This window comes from Aotus nancymaae, unplaced genomic scaffold (assembly GCF_030222135.1).
Source record: "Aotus nancymaae isolate 86718 unplaced genomic scaffold, 86718_ANA_hifiasm-v0.15.2.pri h1tg000030l, whole genome shotgun sequence".
NCBI lineage: Eukaryota > Metazoa > Chordata > Mammalia > Primates > Aotidae > Aotus > Aotus nancymaae.
Genome location: NW_026988443.1, coordinates 36,396,526 through 36,417,193, shown reverse-complemented (window position 1 = coordinate 36,417,193; position 20,668 = coordinate 36,396,526). Strand labels below are relative to the sequence as shown.

Sequence of the window (20,668 nt, the reverse complement as noted above, 5' to 3'; positions counted from 1 at the left end):
GCTCTGATCTCTCTGATGGGCTTTTTAAAACAAAGAGGCCCCAAGACTCCCACCTCCATCCCACTAACTCTAGTCACAAAACAAGCTGTGACCATTAATTAGAAATTATCTTAATGAATAGAGTCCATCACTCAGCCATTTTCTTGTGGCCTGCAGCAGGCAACCGGTAGTAGTTAAAGTGCATTGAACTGAGCAGGCTGCCTGTGGGTAAGGGCTTCTCTTTGGGCCCTTACAGAATCATTTGCCTTTTAGTTAAAATCCTTTTCAGAATCTAATGAATAGTTTCTTATATTTCTAGTTCATTTTCCATGGAAGTCAATTACCTGAATCGTGAGTGGTAGAATCTTCTTGGCCAGAAAGGAAATCCTGTTCACTGTATAGATCGTGCAACAGAAGGCTTAACTGACCAAGGTTTTCATTGCTTTTATTCAATGAGTCTTGGAACATGGGAGGCCAAAAATAAGGAGCATGTTTTGGGGAATCCTCTATAAAGAATATAAGTTAAGAAAGTTGTCCAAGATGAAAATAATAACAGGAAATTACCCCCACTCATGCCAGTTGGGTCTTCAGAAATGGCACCTTGATGGCAGACTTGAAGAAAAGATGTCACAGATTAGCATCTTCCCAGAGTGTGAATAGGGCACATTCTCCGACATGCAAACACACATGCACACACACGCAATGCCCTGTCACACACGCCCCAGCTTCTACGAGTAAAACTTGCTGTTGCTGACTCTCTTCTCTCTTAACCTAAAATAAAACAGATTTCACCATCAGCACTAGGGCATGAGAAAAGGGCTGTGTGCTGAACTCTGGAACATTCCTCTATCCGCACATTTGCCAGTGATTCATAGCTGGATGGTATAGGGCTGAATGTCAGAGAGGCAGGCTCCAAGTTCCTGGTAAGATATTGAGACTCAGAGAGGTTAAATCTCACCAGTAGTGACATAGAGTGAGAGCTACTCTGCAGGCTGACATGAAGATTAAAGGAGAATAATGTGGGTAAGGCAGGCAACACAGTGTGTCTCACTGGTGGCTACTATGAGCATTTTTGTCTGGATCATTGTTTCTCGGGACATTTAGACACATTGTGAAACACTTGGCAACCCTGGCCGCCCCGCACCCCATTACGTGCCTGTAGCACAACCAGAAGCATCTCTGCTGGGGGATTTTGCCCCAGTCTAGAACCACTGGTCTAGCCCATTCTTGGGAACACAATAAGGACTCCTTAAAAGTTAGCGGTTATCATGGTTATCATTTGTTTTCACTATTAAATTGAAGTGTCCTTCTAGAGGAAACAGTTCTACTTAGGGAATTGGCAAGTGCTTAAGGTATTACTGTAAGTTAATTTCTAGAGCAAAGAGAACTAGAGTCAAGAGTGCCAAAGGATTTTTTTTTGTGGGGGGCAACAGAGGAGTCTCCCTCTGGAGAGGAGTGCAATGGCATAATCTTGGCTCACTGCAACCTCTGCCTCCCGGGTTCAAGCGATTCTCCTGCCTCAGCCTCCCAAACAGCTGGGATTACAGACGCCTGCCACCACGCCCAACTAATTTTTGTATTTTTATTAGAGACAGGGTTTCTCCATATTGGTCAAGCTGGTCTTGAACTCCTGACCTCAGGGGATCAACCTGCCTCAGCCTTCCAAAGTCCTGGGATTACAGGCATGAGCCACCATGCCTGGCCCATGAGCCACTGTGCCCAGCCAAGGATTTCTAAAGAAGCAACTAGAGGGCTTTCCAGAAGCCTGGCCCCAGTGTCTAACATCACTGTGCCTAGAGAACCCCCAAGGATTTGCAGGTGGAGGGGCTGACCTACCTCTTGTTGCATTTCTCCTGGTACAACTGGAGCTGGTTCTCGTTAACGTTGAACTCTTTAACCAGGGCATCCCGGTTGGCATTGCGCAGGTTCTGGTGTGTGTCATACAGAAAGAGCTGGTTGTTCAGTTCTTCTTGCCGCCTCCTCAGCTGGCGGCAGGAGGAGTAAAGTTCCTCTTCGCTCTCCTGGAGGATGCAGGGGAGGGAAAAACCATGTGGTGACTACACCTTCCAAACCAAAATGTGAACGAGCATGCCTCAAGGGAGCATGGGGCAGAAGTTTTGCAACATGGATTAGCCCAGCAGAGCCAGTGCCTATTTTAACCCAAGATAAAACACATTTATTGTAGGGGAACCAAGCAGGTTATAAAGTGTTGGGTCTTTACACTGTTGCTTTATTGCAAAACATTAAAATAATGACTACACTGTAGATCCTATTTCTTAATCTAATCCGGTTTTCTCTTGGTCTTCATGTCACCTTCTGGCCTTTATCTAAGTGAAAAAGTGTCTAAGCAGCTGCATGCTTACAGTGGAACCCAGCAGAGAAGAAAAAATAGCATGACATGAGAACAGAGAGACAAGCAGGAGGCAGATCATTTAAGATCTTTTAAGGGCGTTAAAAGGCAAGGTAACAAGCTGCAACATGGATGAACCTTGAAAACATTAGGCTAAGTGAAAAAGCCCAACTCTGAAAGATCACATATCGCACGATGCCATTTATATGAAGTGTCCAGAACTGGCAAAATCAAACAGACAAAGTAGATTAAAGGTCACCGGGGTCTGGGGGATGGAGTGAGTGGCAGCAGCTAATGAGCATGAGATTTCTTTTTGAGTGCTGGAAATGTTCTAAAATTGACTGTGACCATGGCTGTGCAACAGGGAATAGGCTATAAACCATTGACGTGTACACTTTAAATGAGTGATGAGTATATGAATTATATCTCAAAGCTATTACCCAAAAAAAGCCAAGGTACCATAAATTACACCTTCCAGAGACGGGCATGTACCTCACCTGTAGCCAGGAATGATTTCTACTTCCCCATCAGTACCACCTCCAGGCACATGACCCAAGCAAGGCCCACTAGACACATCCATGGGACTTTCACTGGTGTTCTTGGTATAGTTTCTTTTCTTGGGATCAGCTGGAAGAGTGTGAGTGTGGTCCTGTCATGGCCACTTTGCTATTGTGTCAAAGTTGGGAATGTGCCAAAAAAGAGGAAAACAGCCACTGAGTGAGCAGAGAGGTTCAGCCATGGCTGAAACAAGACCTACTCCTAAACTTTTCAGTTTCTATCTCCTTCAGTTCTGCTCTGATCTTAGTTATTTGTTGTCTTTTGCTCGCTTTTGAATTGGCTTTGTTCTTGCTCCTCTAGTTCTTTTAATTGTGACATTAGGGTGTCAATTTCAGATCTTTCCTTCTTTCCCTTGTGGGCATTTAGTGCTATAAATTTCCCTCTACACACTGCTTTAAATGTGTCTCAGATATTCTGGTATGTTGTGTCTTCATTCTCATTGGTTTCAAAGAACATCTCTATTTCTACCCTCATTTCATTATTTATCCAGTAGTCATTCAGGAGCAGGTTGTTCAGTTTCCATGTAGTTGTGTGGTTTTGAGTGAGTCTCTTAATCCTGAGTTCTAATTTGATTGCGCTGTGGTCTGAGAGACTGTTATGATTTCCATTCTTTTACATTTTTTGAGGAAAGTTTTACTTCCAATTATGTGGTCAATTTTAGAATAAGTGTGATATGGTGCTGAAAAGAATGTATATTCTGTTGATTTGGGGTGGAGATTTCTATAGATGTCTATTAGGTCTACTTGGTCCAGAGCTGAGTTGAAGTCCTGAATATCCTTGTTAATTTCCTGTGTTATTGATCTGTCTAATATTGGCAGTGGGGCGTTAAAGTCTCCTCCTGTTATTGTGTGGGAATCTAAGTCTCTTTGTAGGTCTCTAAGAACCTGCTTTATAAATCTGAGTGCTCCTGTATTGGGTGCATATAGATTTAGGATAGTTAGCTCTTCTTCCTGTTTCTATACCCAGGTACCACTGGGATATAGAAAAAACAATTGCTGCAGCTAGTTCAGTGTCTTCCCAAATCTCCACCCAGTTTCGTGCTAGAAACCCGGGACCTTGATGTTGTAGGCATTGATCCCTTTACCATTATGGAATGCTCTTGTCTCTTTTGATGTTCGTTGGTTTAAAAGTCCGTTTTATCAGAGACTAGGATTGCAACCTTTGCTTTTTTTTTGCTTTCCATTAGCTTGGTAAATATTCCTCCATCCCGTTATTTTGAGCCTATGTGTGTCTTTGCACATGAGATGTGTCTCCTGAATACAGCACATTGATGGGTCTTGACTCTATCCAATTTGCCAGTCTATGTCTTTTAATTGGGGCATTTAGCCTATTTACATTTAAGGTTACTATTGTTATGTGTGAATTTGATCCTGCCATTATGATCCTAGCTGGAGGTTTTGCCCGTTAATTGATGCAGTTTCTTCATAGTGTCGATGGTGTTTACAATTTGGCATGTTTTTTGCAGTGGCTGGTACCGGTTGTTCCTTTCCATGTTTGCTGCTTCCTTCAGGATCTCTTGTAAGGTAGGCCTGGTGGTGACAAAATCTCAGCAGTTGCTTGTCCGTAAAGGAGTTTATTTCTCCTTCGCTTATGAAGCTTAGTTTGGCTGGATATGAAATTCTGGGTTGAAAATTATTTTCTTTAAGAATGTTGAATATTGGCCCCCACTCTCTTCTGGCTTGTAGTATTTCTGCAGAGAGATCCACTAAGTGTGATGGGATTCCCTTTTTGGGTAACCTGACCTTTCTCTCTGGCTGGCATTTTTTCCTTCATTTCAACCCTGGTAAATCTGACTATCATGTGTCTTGGGGTGGCTCTTCTCACAGAGTATCTTTGTGGTGTCCTCTGTATTTCCTGAATTTAAATGTTGGCCTGCCTTGCTAGGTTGCTGAAGTTCTCCCGGATATTATCCCCAAGAGCATTTTCCAACTTGGTTTCATTCTCCCCCTCACTTTCAGGTACACCAATCAAACATAGATTTGGTCTTTTCATGTAATCCCATATTTCTTGGAGGTTTTGCTCATTTCTTTTCACTCTTTTTCCTCTAATCTTGTATTCTCACTTATTTCATTGCATTGATCTTCTATGTCTGGTATCTTTTCTTCTGCTTGATCAGTGTGGCTGTTGAAACTTGTGTCTGCCTCACGAAGTTCTTGTGCTGGCTGTGTTTTTCAGCTCCATCAGCTCTTCATGTTCTTCTCTAAGCTGGTTATTCTAGTTGGCATTTCATCTAATCTTTTTTCAAGGTTCTTAGCTTCCTTGCATTGGGTTAGAGCATGCTCCTTTAGCTCAAACAAGTTTGTTATTACCCACCTTTTGAAGCCTGCTTCTGTCAATTCACCAAACTCATTCTCCATCCAGTTTTGTTTCCCTGCTGGCAAGGAGTTGTGATCCCTTGGAGGAGAAGAAGAGGCATTCTAGTTTTTGGAATTTTCAGCCTTTTTGCACTGGTTTCTTCCCACCTTCATGGATTTATCTACCTTTGATCTTTGAAGTTGGTGACCTTTGGATGGGGTCTCTGAGTGGATATCCTTTCTGTTGATGTTGAAAGTATTTCTTTCTGTTAGTTTTCCTTCTAAAGGCTCTTCTGCTACAGGTCTGCTGGAGTTTGCTGGAGGTCCACTCCATACCCTGCTTGCCTGGGAATCACCAGCAGGGGCTGCAGAACAGCAAAGATTGCTGCCTGTGCCTTCCTCTGGTAGGTTCGTCTTCAAAGGGTACCTGTCAGATGCCAGCCAGAGCTCTCTTTTATGAGGTGTCTGTCGGCCCCTACTGGGAGGTTTCTCCCAGTGAGCATACATGGGGGTCATGGAGCCACTTTAGGTGGCAGTCTGTCCCTTATCAGAGCTCAAACACTGTGCCGGCAGATCCGCTGCTTTCTTCAGAGCTGTCAGGCAGGGACATTGAAGTGTGCTGAAGCCGTACCCATAACTGCCTCTTTTCCCAGGTCCTCTGTCCCAGGAAGATAGGGCTTTATTTATAAGTCCCTGATGGACTGCTGCCTTTTTTCAGATAAGCCCCCTGCCCCATGAGGAGGAAGTCTAGTGACGCAGTCTGACTGCAGAGGCCTTGCTGAGCTGCTGTCAGCTCCACCCAGTTTGAACTTCCCTGGGGCTTTGTTTACACCGTAAGATTAAAACTACCTACTCGAGTCTCAGCTATGGTGGATGCTCCTCCCGACACCGAGCTCAAACATCCCAGGTCAAGCTCAGACTGCTGTGCTGGCTGTGAGAATTTTAATCCAGTGGATCTTAGCTTGCTGGTCTTCATGGGGGTGGGACCTGCCAAGCCACATCACTTGGCTCCCTGGCTTCAGCCCCCTTTCCAGGGGAGTAAACGGTTCTGTCGTCTTACTGGTGTTCCAGGTACCACCGGGGTATAGAGAAAAAAATTGCTGCAGCTAGCTCGGTGTTTTCCCAAATGGCCACCCAGTTTTGTGCTAGAAACCCAGGGCCCTGATGTTGTAGGCATGAGAGGGAATCTCCTGGTCTCTTCAGGTTGTGAAGACTGTGAGAAAAACACAGTATCTGGGCTGGAGTGCAGGGGATGGTCCCTGATGGCTTTCCTTGGCTAGGAGAGAGAGTTCCCCAGCCCCTTGCATATCCTGGGTGAGGCAATCCCCCACCCTGCTTCATCTCACCCTCCTTGGGCTGCACCCACTGTCCAACCAGCCCCAATGAGATGAACCAGGTGCCTCAGTCGGAAATGCAGAGGTCACCCGCCTTCTGTGTCAGTCTCACTGGGAGCTGTGCACTGGAGCTGTTCCTATTCAGCCATCTTCCCAGAAACCCCCACTTTTTACTCTCTTGGTCGAGTTTATGTTGATCTCCTTTTGTCCTCCTTATTTCTTCTCTGCTTTTCCATTCTTACAGTGGTTACCCTCAGTTTAACAATCCTAATTAAAATTACAGATTCCTTTAACATCAAAATGTTAGCATTAACTCTCCCTCTGCAGTATACTTTCTTTGCTGACTGATTCCCCAATCATCAAAGTTGAAATATCCTTTAGGATACCTTTATTTTACCTTTCCGTGCCTATGCTTTGTTGATACTTGATTATTTTTTAGCTTTTGATTGGCATTTTTTATTATGGTATATTTCTTCCAATTCAAGAATCCTAATTTGATGTTTACCATGACAAAATTGTAATCACACCATCATCCTGTAAGATGTAATTGTACTACAAAATTAATTATTCACTAGTTTTCCTCTCTTCATCTCCCTATCTAAAAGTTTGTCTTTGACTAAAATGTCATTGATTCAGGGACTGCCTCAAGATTTCCACTGAGTAGGACATATGATATATCTAAAATCTTGCATGTCCTGAAACTCCTTGACATGTCAGGGGCTAGACACTGAGTTCTTTCTTCCTAGTCCACATTCTACCTGTTTTGGGAGTCTTCTGGTTTTCAGCACCAAAGAGGACAACTCTGATGTTAGACTTACTCAGTTCCCTTTATACACAACTTGTGTTGGAAGTCCAGGTTTTCAAATTTACCCTTGGAATTTAAAATTTTTACTAAAATATAACTGAGGGTATAGATGTGTTTTCTGTTCATCCCACCTGCGACTAAGTGGGACCTCACAAGCAGCAGATCAGAGAAACACTTCCTCTATTAGCTGTTTCTCTAATAGCTCTCCATTGTCTGTTCCACTTGGTCCTTTGGGACCTGCTTTCATGTTAGGTTCTTGGCATCTGTCCTCCCAGCCCAGCTTTTCCTTTCTTTCCATCTCAATGTGAGGTTGCTCTAGATTGTGAGACATTTCCTTCATATCATCTTTGGGGTCACTAATGCAGGTCTCTTTATATGCCAAATTTTTAAATTCAACAATCAGGTCTTTTGTTTCAATTCCAGAAAGTGTTTTCCAGTGCTCTACTTGGATGTCTTTGAAAGGTCCTATGAGTTATGTGTTATGGTTCTCATCTGAGGCTTCCAATGGCTCAGTTTTGACTAGCCACCTGTAGCAGGTGTGTACCTCGGAGTGTCTTCCTCTTTTCGCATTGCATGCTCATGGTTGTGTCTGTTCAGTAGTCATGTCAAACTGTTGGGTGATGGTTGATAAACAAACACAGCAGTTTCTGCTCTTTAGAGCCAGCATTGGGCAAACTGACCAACTTTAGCTGATGAGGCATAAGGCGAGCCTTTATGTCCCTCCAGGTCTCCCCAAGTGTAAGGAAATCTTTCCTAACCCCAAAAACCAGGACCAGGTCAGTGCCAGAGTGCAGCTCCCAGTCCTAGATCTCCAGGGTTTTAAAGTGTGTGCTCTTCTACAAAGGGATTCACGCGTCCGCTCTGGGATAAGCCTTCATCTAGTTGACAGCATCCTGAGTTTGTTGGTTGGTTGTTTTTTTTTTTTTTTTCCACTCTAAAGAGGGGCCTCTCTATCCCTTGCACATTAGCTCCTACCCAGCACAAAACAGAACCCAGTCCACCCAGGGTCAGCACTCAACAGGTCCTAGAGCAGCCAGTTTTCTCAAATGTGCCCTCAGAAATTGCCAGTTTGCCCATGGAAGATGATGAATATTTAAGCTTCCCTAATAATTTCCCCAGTCCCATTCTTCTGGATCTCACCATGTTAAATCATTCCAGTGGAGGCTCATTCCAGTTAATGGCAAGACTGGATATAATACATCAATGTAAGAGAAACTATTTACTTTCAGAGAACAATTTGACATGCATGTAAAAGTACATGGTCCTTTTTTCTTTGATTTATTATTCCATTGCTAAATATCTAGCCTTGGGAAATATTTTTTAATCAGAAAATGTTACATGAAGACCTATATTATTTATAAAGTAAAAAATTGCCAACGACTTAACTCTCCATTAGTAGGAGAATGACTCAGTGAATTAGGACCCACACCTGATGAAACAGGCATCAATGGCTTTAAAATCATGTAAAGTCATCTGAAGAAGAAAAGGGCACCTGTATGAATCCAACTAGAGAAATATCATCTACAAAAAACCATAAGGCAAAGGCAACCTACCAAGATGCTAACAATGGTTAGATACAGGCTGTTTGTGAGGATTCTTTTCAACTCCCCCAGCTTTCTTTCCTTACATCTTAAATAAAATACACCAGGTAATAAAATGGTGCTAAAAATACTCTTTAGAAACTAAACATACTGCTTCCAAAGTAAAGGACTGCGACTTGATAAGGTAATTGTGACATGTAAATGGCTTCTTCAGAAGGGGTTTAAAGTGCTTATTGACAGTTTTCTGGGGCTGTAAACTCAATCTCAGCAAATGTTTTATGAGTAAACTTCATCTCAGCCCTTACTGGATCAATCATCTGGTCAGAAAAGTCTGTCTTGAGGCTGTTGACCAGAGTTTCTCCCTGGCTTCCAGAGGATATGGTGGTAAATAAAACAAGGTGTGACCATAGGCATTAAGGAGAAAGCCCAGGTCTACTGAATGCAATTCAGCTCAGCTTCCAAGAGCGACTCCTCATCGCTACGTGGACACAAATGCCAAGCTGCACCTGTGAGTGTCACAGAACCAGGTGACAGATGTGGAACTCAATGAAATCTCGAGAGCCAGCAGCTGAACTGAAGTTTGCATATACGCAACTCTTCCCCTAAAGCTTTCAGAAAGCAGATTTGTGAGTGTCAGCTTTCCATTTAGAACCCACACAACGCTCCTGGCTCCCTACAGTGGCAGCCCCAACAGCAGCCCAGGCATGAAGCTTCCCTCATCAAGAAAGTCAAATCTGCATCAACACAATTTTCTTTTAAATATACTAATTTTCTCTGCTGCTAGGGATACTAATCACTTAAATTATTTATGTTTCCAGTTGTTTACAACAGCCTTGCAGAGCAGTGCCTAGGCAAATGCTGCCCTACCACCACCTAAAACCATTTTTATCACTTGACCTTTCTGTGAAATGTCTGCAGAGGGCTTTTTATGTATAGAGAGAAGCTGCACTCGTTCCCTTGCCCAGGGCAGCAGATGGACAAATCCCAGATCCTTCAGTGGGCTGGGGAAGGGTAAGCTTCACTGAGCAAAGGGTCTTCAAGCTCACTGGTTTAAGGCTTCTGCTAAACTCCAGGTTTTACAGTTTTACCGTTCAGCTAAATTAACTGATCCCACTAATTCTATATCTGAGTATTGATCCTAAGGAAAGAATTCTGGCATAAAGGAGTAAAAGGGTACTCACCTGAAGCTGTGGGTGATCACCTTATGCTCAGCTTGGGGAGTGATTAATTTATGGTCGGTCTACTTGATGGAAGACTCCCACAATCATTTAACTGCTGGTGAAGTTTGTTTTATGCCATCAAAAAGTGATACTGTCTCAGGTTCTTTGGTCCCCAACTGTGCTTTTTAAGTCTCTTTTCCCTGTTTTTACTGCTCTTTCTTCCCTTATTATTTTTTTTTTCCTTGAGACAGACTCTCACTCTGTCACCCAGGCTGGAGTGCAGTGGCACAATCTCAGCTCACTGCAGCCTCCGCCACCCAGGCTAGAGCAATCCTCCCACCTCAGCCTCCCAAAGTGCTGGGATTACAGACATAAGCCACCGTGCCTGGGTTTCTCTTGTTTTTGCATATTCTTTCATCCCAATGCTCCTAAAAACGCTCTGGAGTGGAAAACTACCAAAGTTGCAAAAGCTGAAAGTAAGGAAACAGCTATGCAGAAAAGCCTAATATTCCCTCCTCTGAGTCAAGTTCATGAATTTTTATTGCATGGACTATTGTTATGGCTGTTCAAAGGTCCAGATATCACTATTCTTATAGCCAAATTACAGACCTTGATTTCTCTATCTGGAAAACAACCAAAATGAGGAAACAAGATGGCTATCTGGGGCACTGACCCAGCCCACATCAACCCGCTGGGGTTCAGAAGCAGTTTTTAGGTTAGCCAAAGAGAATCTAAATGACCACAGAATGCATTCAGCCCATGTTGAGCTTTGCGGTTCTGCAGTAGAGGGAATGAAAAGATCTTGGGAGATTGTATTGGCTACGGGTCAGGCACTGCAAAAACACAGGCCTGATGTGGGGGTCTGAGCCTGTAAGAGGGGCCATCATGGGGAGACTGAAGCCCCAGAATCACAGTAACTACCCAGTCATCTACCCAAACCCAAGCCCTGACTCCACACAACATGGAGCTCCAATCTTAACCCTTGGTCCTGAGCAACCTTGCCACATTTTTAAATACAGCTCAAGACCAAACCCTTTCCACCAAGCCTATCCAAACTGGTTAATCAAAGAAGAGACTCAAGCCTGGAAAAATAACAAAAACCAGGAAGGAAGTCTCCTCCAGTCTTCTCTAGAGAAAAGTTGCGGTTTATGCATTTTTCTCCCCCAGGAGAGGCCAGGACATGCCTTCCTTGGAGGCTCTCAGACTCTTTGAGAGGATTCCCAAAGACCCACTGGCACCAAAAAAGCATTCATAAAGGCTGAGTCTTATCTAGGAAGGCATCATCTGGCCTGGCTCTTGCTGAAGTGAAAGCATGAGGCACTTAGGAGCACCAGTGCCCTTTCCAGCTACACTGCCTGCACAGAATCACACAGCACTCTCCAAGAAAGGAGGATGCTGGGAGGGAAAACCCAGGAAACTCTGGGGAATTAGCAGCAAGGAATTCTTGTATGATGTCTCATGCTTGGCCTAGATAATTCTCAATGGGCTTAAGTATATCAGTCAATGGTATTCATAGGCCATTTCTACCATCACCAGCAGGCACAAAGCTCAGGGAACCCTCACTGTCATTTCTCCACTCACCAGGACTGGCCGCATTTCACAGAAAACCAGGAGGGAAGCCAGCTCGATGTCCTCACTGTACCCATTCTTCAGCGGAACAGACCTGAATCCTGAAGCAGAACAGGGAGGAAAACGCAAAGGCAAGTAATTAATGTCAGACCTTGTATTTTTTTGGAGGAAACCCAGGGATCATAGGCCTCGTTCAAAGAGTAGAGAAGTCAGTGCCCCATGTGGGGGGCTGACTTTTTGGAAGCCAGAGGTCCCGTCCTGATGGTTAGGGACAGAGGCTGGCAGCCATGACTGATGGGTCTATACAGGGAAGCAAGGTTAAAAATATCTACCATCTAGAAATAAAAATGATTCACTCAGAAGAAATTAAAACCCACAGAACATTCCACATTGAGTGCAGTGATTGCAGCTGTGGTTCAATTCCTTAAACACTCCTGAGACCAAAAGACTCAAGAGTAGTGAATCCTCATCCATTTCCTCCACTTAGACCCTTACAAAACACAGGACCAGAGACTGTGTTTTATCTTTAAAGATTTCCAATGCGAGGAAATCTTTCTGTCCCTTAGCAGTTCATAGCAGAATTGATCATCTTCCTCTGAAAGCCATTCCCTGTTTACAATTAGGACCCGTGTCTGACAGTCATTTAAATGTTTCTTTTCATTTGGGGCTGAAGCAGGGGTGAGTTGGAGCTGAATCTTTCCACCCCCATTCAGTCTTTAAAGCAACACATCTCAAAGCTTGGTTTGCTGGCTTGTTTTAATTAAGTAGTATAAAAGACTACAGGGCTAAAACAGCTAGCTGTCAATCCCGCCCAATCCTCCTCTCTGTCCTAAAATAAACCGTTGCTAACAGTATCGTTCCCAAGGTTGCTTATGCATACATTTGAGTTGCTTTTAAATCACAAATGATAGTGCCTTACCAGTTAGCGTTGTATCTTAGAGATCCCTTCTGTGGTCCTAGTGTGTCTTGAAAGCATTTCTCTCGTATCTACTGATTCTCCAAGACAAGCAATGCCCAAAATAGGACACTCCCACTGTTTCCTCTGTGCCTTCCACCATTCAGATTTTGGGCTTATTTCTCTTGGAACATTTTATACTCTCAGTTGATTTATCACCTTCAAACACTATCCATTGAATTTCTCACTTCTCACTGCTTATGAAGAGGAAAGTTGAATACTCACACAAACCTGTGCCTTTTCTCCTTTTACACCCCTAAGGCGTGTTTTCATTTTTGCATGGACATAGTGTATAATATTTGTATTCCATTTTGTAACTATCATTCTCCCACAAAGGGAGGCTTATGTTTTTCTGGCATTTTGGTATAAAATTCTTAAACACACAGCAATGCCAAAAAAATACTACAAGGAACACTTGTATGCCCACCACCTAAATTCTAGCATGAAACTTTTACTCTGTAGTTGTCCCTTGATACCTGTGGGGGACTCGTTCAGGACTTCCCCAGATACCAAGGTGGCTCATGCCTGTATTCCTAGCACTTGGGGAGGGCGAGGCAGGAGGATCACTTGAAGTCAGGAGTTCAAGACTAGCCTAGGCATCACAGCAAAACCTCATCTCTACAAAAAATAAAATAAAATATTTAGCCAGGCACATGGATGCACACCTGTAGTCCCAGCTACTCGGGAGACTGAGACAGGAGGATTGCTTGAGCCCAGGAGTCTAAGGCTGCCATGAGCTATGATCATACCACTGAATTTCAGCCTTGGGGACAGATGAGAACCTGTCTCTAAATAATTAAATGGTGTAGTATTTGCATATACCTATTCACATCCCCCCATATACTTTATCTCTAGATTGCTTTAATACCCAAGACAATATACTGTATAAATAAGTGTTATACTGTCAAAGGATAAGAAAAAAGTCTGTATATGTTTGATACATAATTTTTTCAAAAATATTTTCAACCCAAGCTTGGTTGGTTGGGTCCACAGATCCAGAGGGCCACCTGTACTTGTTTTGTCACATATTTATCCATTCATCAATCCATCTTATTTATGTAATTCAAAGTAAGGAAGACAAAGACATCACTATACTTTCCCAAGCATGTATCTCACCAGCCAGAGCTCAGTATTACAGTGTTCCTCTTCTGATATAAAGTTTTGTACATAGTGAAATGTACAGATTTATATTTTTTAATGGCTGGATGCTCATAGCTTCTTACTGAACTTCTGTCTGGATGTCTTCTCTGGCCAAATTTGTCCTCTTTTGTTCCCTTCAAAATAAGCCCATGGGAAACAGAATTCCTGAGCTGTGCATGTTTCAGCACATCCATCCTTTGATTTTATAGTTGAGTGACAGTTTCAATGGGTATAAAACCTGAATGTTTTCCCAGCAGGGTTTTGGGGACATTGCTCTCACTGAATATACTGCTATAGGTTTTCTGACCTATTTTTCCCTACCACTATCATGATTTTTGTTGCTAGTTTTTTGCCTTGACAGAGACTTACAGAATTCTTGCAGTCTAGCCCAGTGATGTGCCAACACTAACGTCAATCTTGTTAAAATGCAGATTCTGACTTGGGAAGTCTGGGGCAAGGCCCAAGATTCTGCACTTCTAATGAGCGGATCTGTGGACAGTGGGGAAGAAGTAAGTCTATGATATGGTTTGGCTTCCCCACCCAAATCTCGTGTTGGAGGTGAGACCTGGTGGGAGGTGACTGGATCACAGGGGTGAACTTCCCACTTGCTGTTCTCATGATAGTGAGTTCTCACAAGATCCAGTTGTTTAAAAGTGTGCAGTACCTCCCCCTTCACTCACCCTCTCTTCCTCCTGCTGGCCATGGAAATAAGTGCTTGTTTCCCCTTCTGCCATGATTGTAAATTTCCTGAGGCCTCCCCATAAACAAAAGCCTGCATGGCCTACAGAACCGTGAGCCAATCAAACCTCTTTTCTTTATAAATTACCCAGTCTCAGGTATGTCTTTATAGCAGTGTGAGAACGGACTGATATAGTCTAGGTGCTGATTAACTGTTAGAACTGGTTATGTCTGCTGGCTCCATGGTGTTCCAGGAGGCTATCAGGTAGCCTGTACACTCTGATAGCATGGTTCCAGGCAAGACAGTGCTATCTGACACTAGGCATGTGCCTCTTAATTACAAGACATGAGCTCTGCCCCCATGGCCAGCTCTCTGCAGCTCCTTCTACCTCATCTCACTGCACAAGTTCCATTTTTATGCACTGGGCAGCCCTCTATGTATACTGGAGTCTGTGCTGAAACGTATTTCCCATTTCACCCACAACAGAATTGTTTTTCTTCTTGTGGTTTCTGGTCATTTCACAGGGGAAAGGGAAATAAAGACACCTCTTAAAATAAGATCAATGCTTCAGGCTTCCAGCAACCAGCGCGAGGGCAGCCTGCAGAGGAGGAACAAGGGGTTCGAAATCAGACATTCCTGGGTTTGAGTCCCAGCTCCGTTCCTACAGGTATATGACCTTGAGCAAGTTAATTCAGTCTCTAGGCCTCGAAGTGCTCCGATTTTTAAAAGCAGAGATAAAACCCCTTTCACAGGATTACTGTGAGGATTAAAAGAGGAAGAGTTTAAGGTACCTAACACAATACAGGCTGCTTTTTTCCTCCTGCACTCCAGCTGGTTTAAAAGCTTAAGTGCATCCCTAATGACAATGGGTGAAGTTTATTTTTGAGTCTGGAAGACCCTCAATGCCTCCTGTTCATTTTGTTTCATTCCTCCCATGAATATGGATGTGCCAGGCACTGCTAGGAGGTAGAAAGGAGTGAGGAAAGGTCCCTACGAAGAGTATCTCACAGTCAGGGGAGGATGGGGTCACATTTTTAATCTCCCTTGAGGTTCTCACCTTTGTTTTTTCTAAATCTCCAAGCTAAGTCACTGCATTCTGCAGAAGAATTGACACGCTTTGATATCCACTAAGGTAAGGAGGTTTTATCAACGCTGACATCTCTGCAAGGCATTGGGAGGGGTTATGAGGCTCACAGCCCTCATCCTTCAAGAGGACATCAAGGTAACCAGGGGGTTTCAGCACACTTGCCCTTCTCTGCTGGACTCATCCAGCAGAGCAACTGGCAAGTAGTTCCCACAAAAAGAAATGATACAGCATCAAGGCCAGGAACATAAAGATTTACCAAAAGCTACCCTTCCTGCACCAGAAGAAACAGTGTCATTCCTAAGCCTTATAAAAGAAGCAAACTAATCACAGCCTCATTGCTGGGTTTGCAGTAGTTTATAGGCCAGGCACAGTGGCTCATGCCTGTAATCCCAGCATTTTGGGAGGCCGAGGCAAGTGGATCACTTGAGGCCAGGAGTTCCAGACCAGCCTGATCAACATGACGAAACTCCATCTCTACTAAAAATACAAAAATTAGAAGTAGTAGTGTGCACCTGTAGTCCCAGCTCCTCCAGAGACTGAGGCAGGAGAATTGCTTGAGCCAGGGAGGCACAGGTTGCAGTGAACCAAGAACACACCACTGCACTCCAGCGTGGGTAACAGAGCGAGACTCTGTCCCAAAAAGAGGTAGTTTACAATGTGGGTGAGTTAACCAAGAAGTGTTGCCAAGTATTAGGCCTCTTACAAATGAATACTCACTATTATTGCTAGAGTAGCAATGTTCATGAAAATGAACATTTCTAGAGTGCAAAAAAAAAAAATCAGAAGCTTTAAACATTTTCTCAAATTCTTGTTTCGATTACTTTCTGAGGAATTCATTTCCTCAATGGTAAGACAGGCAGTCTTGACAGTGCTTGGTTTTCTGAAAGTGCCATCCCAGGGCCATCTGAGGAGCTGGCTAAATATGCAGATTCCTGGGCACTACCCTGGGCTGACTCAGCTCCCCTTGGTGGGTCCAGGAACCTGCATTTTCTTTTGTTGAGAGTCTCACTCTGTCACCCAGGCTGGAGTGCAGTGGCACAACCTCCCAAGTAGCTGGAATTACGGGCCTGAGCTGTGGTGCCCGGCCGGCACCTGCATTTTCTAGCATGCCTGCTGCTCAGAAATTGGGCTCCTGCCCAGTAGCAGAAATAGACAGGTTTATGATATCATACTAAGAAAGGTGGAAGTTGAGGAAATGTCTGACATATTCCAAGTTAGAAAAATGAGTAAGATCCAGTTCAGTTCTGCATTGAGCCCCAGGTTTCCAAACAATATCAAAAGACTGTATTTTCATGTAAGTAAAATGACAGTCATCTTTCTCCCTTAGAAAACAAGGGAACAGTGACCTCCTGAGGAATCCAGAAGAATGAATCTATGATCTCATGCACCGTGCATCAGAAATACTGAAAGAAGGAGAAGAAGGGAAATTGAACATCCAGCAAGGGCCTGTTTGACAAACACTACACCTAAAATCCAGTGGGAAAGTAAACTAGAGAAACTGTGTACAAGCTAAGGAGAGCCAGTTTGTTTGTTTTGGTAAATGACTGGCTCTAGGAGCAGCAGGGTCCCAAATCATGTCACCTGGAGGTGTCTATTTGTCTATCTCAGCTGTGCACGAGGGGCTCAGTCATCTGGGATCGAACGGGATTCTTAAGAGCTGGTCCTATGACCCAACTTGGCTTGTTTGCCGAAAAATACAAAATGACCCTTTCTCATACCATGAAGGGGTTTTGTGTTTTGTTCAGCATGGAAGAAAACTCTGACAATTCAAAGTAAATTAACCCTCTCAATTTTATAGAAGAGGAAGGTGAATTCTGGAGGGTTTGGGGAGTTGGTCTCTCAAGATTGCTACTCCCTGCAGATGCCAAAGGCCTCTCCCTTGCCACCCTCTCACACTGCCAGCCAGAGAGCGAGAGGGAGATCAAACCAGACCTAGCCCTGGCTAGGAAGAAGCAAACCGCGTGTGACATTTCAAAATGAAATCAAACTACAGTGCCAGGTTGGCAATCCACTAACAATCCAATTTTGCACGGAGACATCGCACGTCGAGGGCATAGCCTCCCCCCACCTGTGTGCGAAGCAACAGGCTGTACATGCACCAGCTCTCCAAGCCACCCAATTGGTTTTGCAGTGATTCCATCCAAACCAGGAAAAATGACTTTTCATTCTTTTTGAAGACAGCAGCCAAACCCAAGTACAATACCAGCTCAAACTGAACATCCTTAAAAGGCCTCTTACCTGATTTGATTGCTTTAATGGGGTAAGTGGCATGAGCAAGAAAGTTGGGATCACTGAACATATCTTCTTCGTAAACAACGAAGCGCAGAAATGCCAGGTTTGGGTCATAAATTTCAAATGTCACCTTCTCCTGTGTTGGAGCCCAGATAGGGCTGAGGCCATTATCATCTGGAAGGAGGTGAAAGCTCATTAGAGGCCACATTGAGCTGCCCTTTCCTAGTAAGACAATCTCTGCGTCCTTCAGCCATGAATCCCCTTGGCAACCATGTGAATAAATATGCATCCATGCCATGATCTAAGAAAATCTGAATAATTATCTTCACTGCCCCACCCCACCTGGTGCAATCCTGGAAGCTGCTGTTGCAGACTGGTCTCTCGGTGAGCAGAGGAAGGAGCTCACCTCCCATCTCCCCTCCCCAGGATCGGGGATGAAGGGAAGGGGGAGGTGTTTGCAGAGCCCGGAAGGTGGATTTTGGAAAAGATAAAAGGGGAGAAGAGAGCCCGAGAGCCACATCTACCAGCAGGGGGTCCTACAGCTGGCAGGGGAGAGCCCAGCCTCACAGAGCAGCCAAGAAGCAATCCTGCCACTCTTTATACATGCCAGTTTACTTGGTCAGCATCTGAGTTATTCCCTGGGCTACTTCTGACCAGGGGCAAGGATCCTGTGCCTTAGAAGGCCCACCATTCACGGTTCCTTCCCCGCTTTTCCTGGAAGAGCAAGCCTTCCTCTTTTCCCTCCTGCCTTCTAGGGGCTAAGATGCCCCAGGTTAGGCTGATGTTCTGGCTCAGGTCAGCCATGCAGATTCACCCTCTCTCTCTGTGTCTCTGCCTCTTGGCCTTTGACTCAGAAGATAAATCAGACTGGGCTATTTCACAGAGAGGACCTATCTAGTGTCAGGGCGCAGTGGGTGAGGGCCTCACCTAGGATTCCAGACTTGAGTGACAGGCAGGCAAGCAGCACTGGGGAACGTCTAAGGATTTAACAAAGTGGCCGTTTGTATCCCCTCCTCAAGCTGAGCCACGTGGGCAATAGGAAACAATATCCTGGGACAGCAGAAGTGCATTGCAAAATCCCTCACGAAGAGCATCCCCACAAAGGATTCACTGGCTGGACACGTAAAAGCAGAGGGGCCAAGTCAACTTACTCACAACCGTCGTTTTGAACTTGCTGTTGTCATACTCAGCTCCGCAGACTTCCACCTCTACAAAGGGACAGGCAATACTTCGTCCAGGTTTGGGGAGATGGCGAGCACCGAGAACCTGGGACACCGAAGGTAAGCGTTGGAACCCCCTGGGTACCTGCTGGCAAGAGCTGGCCACGTCCTGAACAGGCAGCCTCGCATGGAGCTGTGACTGGGTTCTAGAGTGACACTGTGCGTTCAGTGCCAGCCCTGATTTTCCCAAATTCACTGGAGAAGCCATAGCAACCTTCTGCAATGCACGGGGGTGGGCTGTGGTCGGTCCACAGCTCCTCGGCATCAGCCTGGGTCTTGGCCCCCATGCCACCTGACTTAACAGGTAAAACTCACCTGCATTCATGAATGCACACACATGCATGCCCAAGTAGGTGCCTTTGATCAAGGCACAGCTTCGTCACTGGACTTCCCCGCCCCTAGGAAAGGCTGGGGGACAGCGTGGCATTCTTTTTGTAACTGCTCTTTAAAGGCCTTTGGTTATGTATGCTTCTTGCCCCTGGTCCTGCCCTTAATCTCATGAGAAATGCAGTTCATTTCTCTACTTTCTAAAAATTCTTACAAAGTAACACTTTCTCTGAAAGTCAGATGAATTTTTTAAAACCCTGGAATTGGACAAAGTAGGAAAAAAAAAAAAAACTTCTCCATAAGACCAAATGGCCGTTTCCCATGTTTTCTTTCTCTTTCTGGCCAGAGGCTCACCTCGCTGGGACCCCAGAAAGATGGGTTGATACGTCACCCCCACAGCTGACAAGGGGAAGTGACCAAGATGGGTTTGAGGAGGTTCCCCTCCCTCTTCTCCCAAAAGGACCCTGGAGTGTAAGAAAGAAAGATCCTCAAACATGGCCTGAATGTTAATAGTGTAAACAAGATGAGAAGCAAAGCATCCCTAGCCGCGGGTTCCCTGCTCTCAAGGCAGTGTTGGCTCAGCCCCCAGGGAGGGCAGCTGGCTCCCCTAGCAGGAAGAAGGGCTGGCTTTACCTTGACAGTCAGTGTCATCAGGATCTTCCTCTGGGACTCGGGTGGCATCGGGTCGTATTTCTCTGTCCTCATGCTCTCAGGCTGCAGAACGTAGCCCGTGCGCCCATTGAGAGAAAACAACGCGTGATTCATCTGCATGTACTTATCTGAGAAGGAAAGTGAACTCCTGCTGTAAGTCAGGCACCAGAACGCTGGCCTCCTGGGCCAGGAGTTGCTAGGTGGGGAATGAATTACACCTTTTCCCAAAATCAATTTGAGGCAGCTGTTCAAATAGGTATCTCACTCAAAGAACATCCAGGGTTTCTAGACAACAAAATGTCAGACTGGGCAACACCTTTCTAAGTGTGTCAGAAAATCCCAATCATAAAAGGTTCAAACTTACTAAAAGCTAAAAGTGTCTATATAGAAATAAATCAGGAGTTTATTTTAATTCAAATGACAAATACATGAGCATAAATTTTTAACCTCTTAGCTCTGATACACCTATGCTATGAATACCAACTGCATTAGATACATCGAGTAAGAAGGACAAATAGTTTGCAGAAAAGAAAATGCAACTGCTCCCTAAATAAGGAGAAAACTGGTTGATGTCACTTACGAGAAGCAGCTCTAATGGACTACGATTTATCAGTTTTCAGCACTCAGTTGTGCAAACGGCGAAAAGTTAAAACTCTATGAAGTTATACCAAAAGAGTGTACCCTAACCCCCAACCATTTACATTCTCGCCTACAATCTCTGTGGAGGGCAGTTTGGCAACGTGGCTTAGCTGGGGAACACCTGCAGGCAGGTCTTCAGTGGTTTTCT

The 20,668-nt window shown here is 44.6% G+C and overlaps 1 protein-coding gene across 1 annotated transcript in view; it reads right to left on the bottom strand.

Annotated features, from left to right (window-relative positions):
- Positions 1-407: 407 nt before the first annotated feature.
- Positions 408-20,668, bottom strand: part of PLCG2 (phospholipase C gamma 2) — a 171,672-nt gene continuing 151,411 nt past the window's right edge. Inside the window, exons 27-32 of the mRNA XM_021671046.2 lie at positions 19,864-20,009; positions 18,835-18,949; positions 17,690-17,857; positions 11,603-11,691; positions 1,816-2,000; positions 408-750 (exon numbers count right to left, since the gene is read on the bottom strand). Of these exons, the coding sequence (XP_021526721.1) occupies positions 708-750; positions 1,816-2,000; positions 11,603-11,691; positions 17,690-17,857; positions 18,835-18,949; positions 19,864-20,009 (746 nt within the window). The 3' untranslated portion in view covers positions 408-707. The remainder of the gene's footprint in view (positions 751-1,815; positions 2,001-11,602; positions 11,692-17,689; positions 17,858-18,834; positions 18,950-19,863; positions 20,010-20,668) is intronic.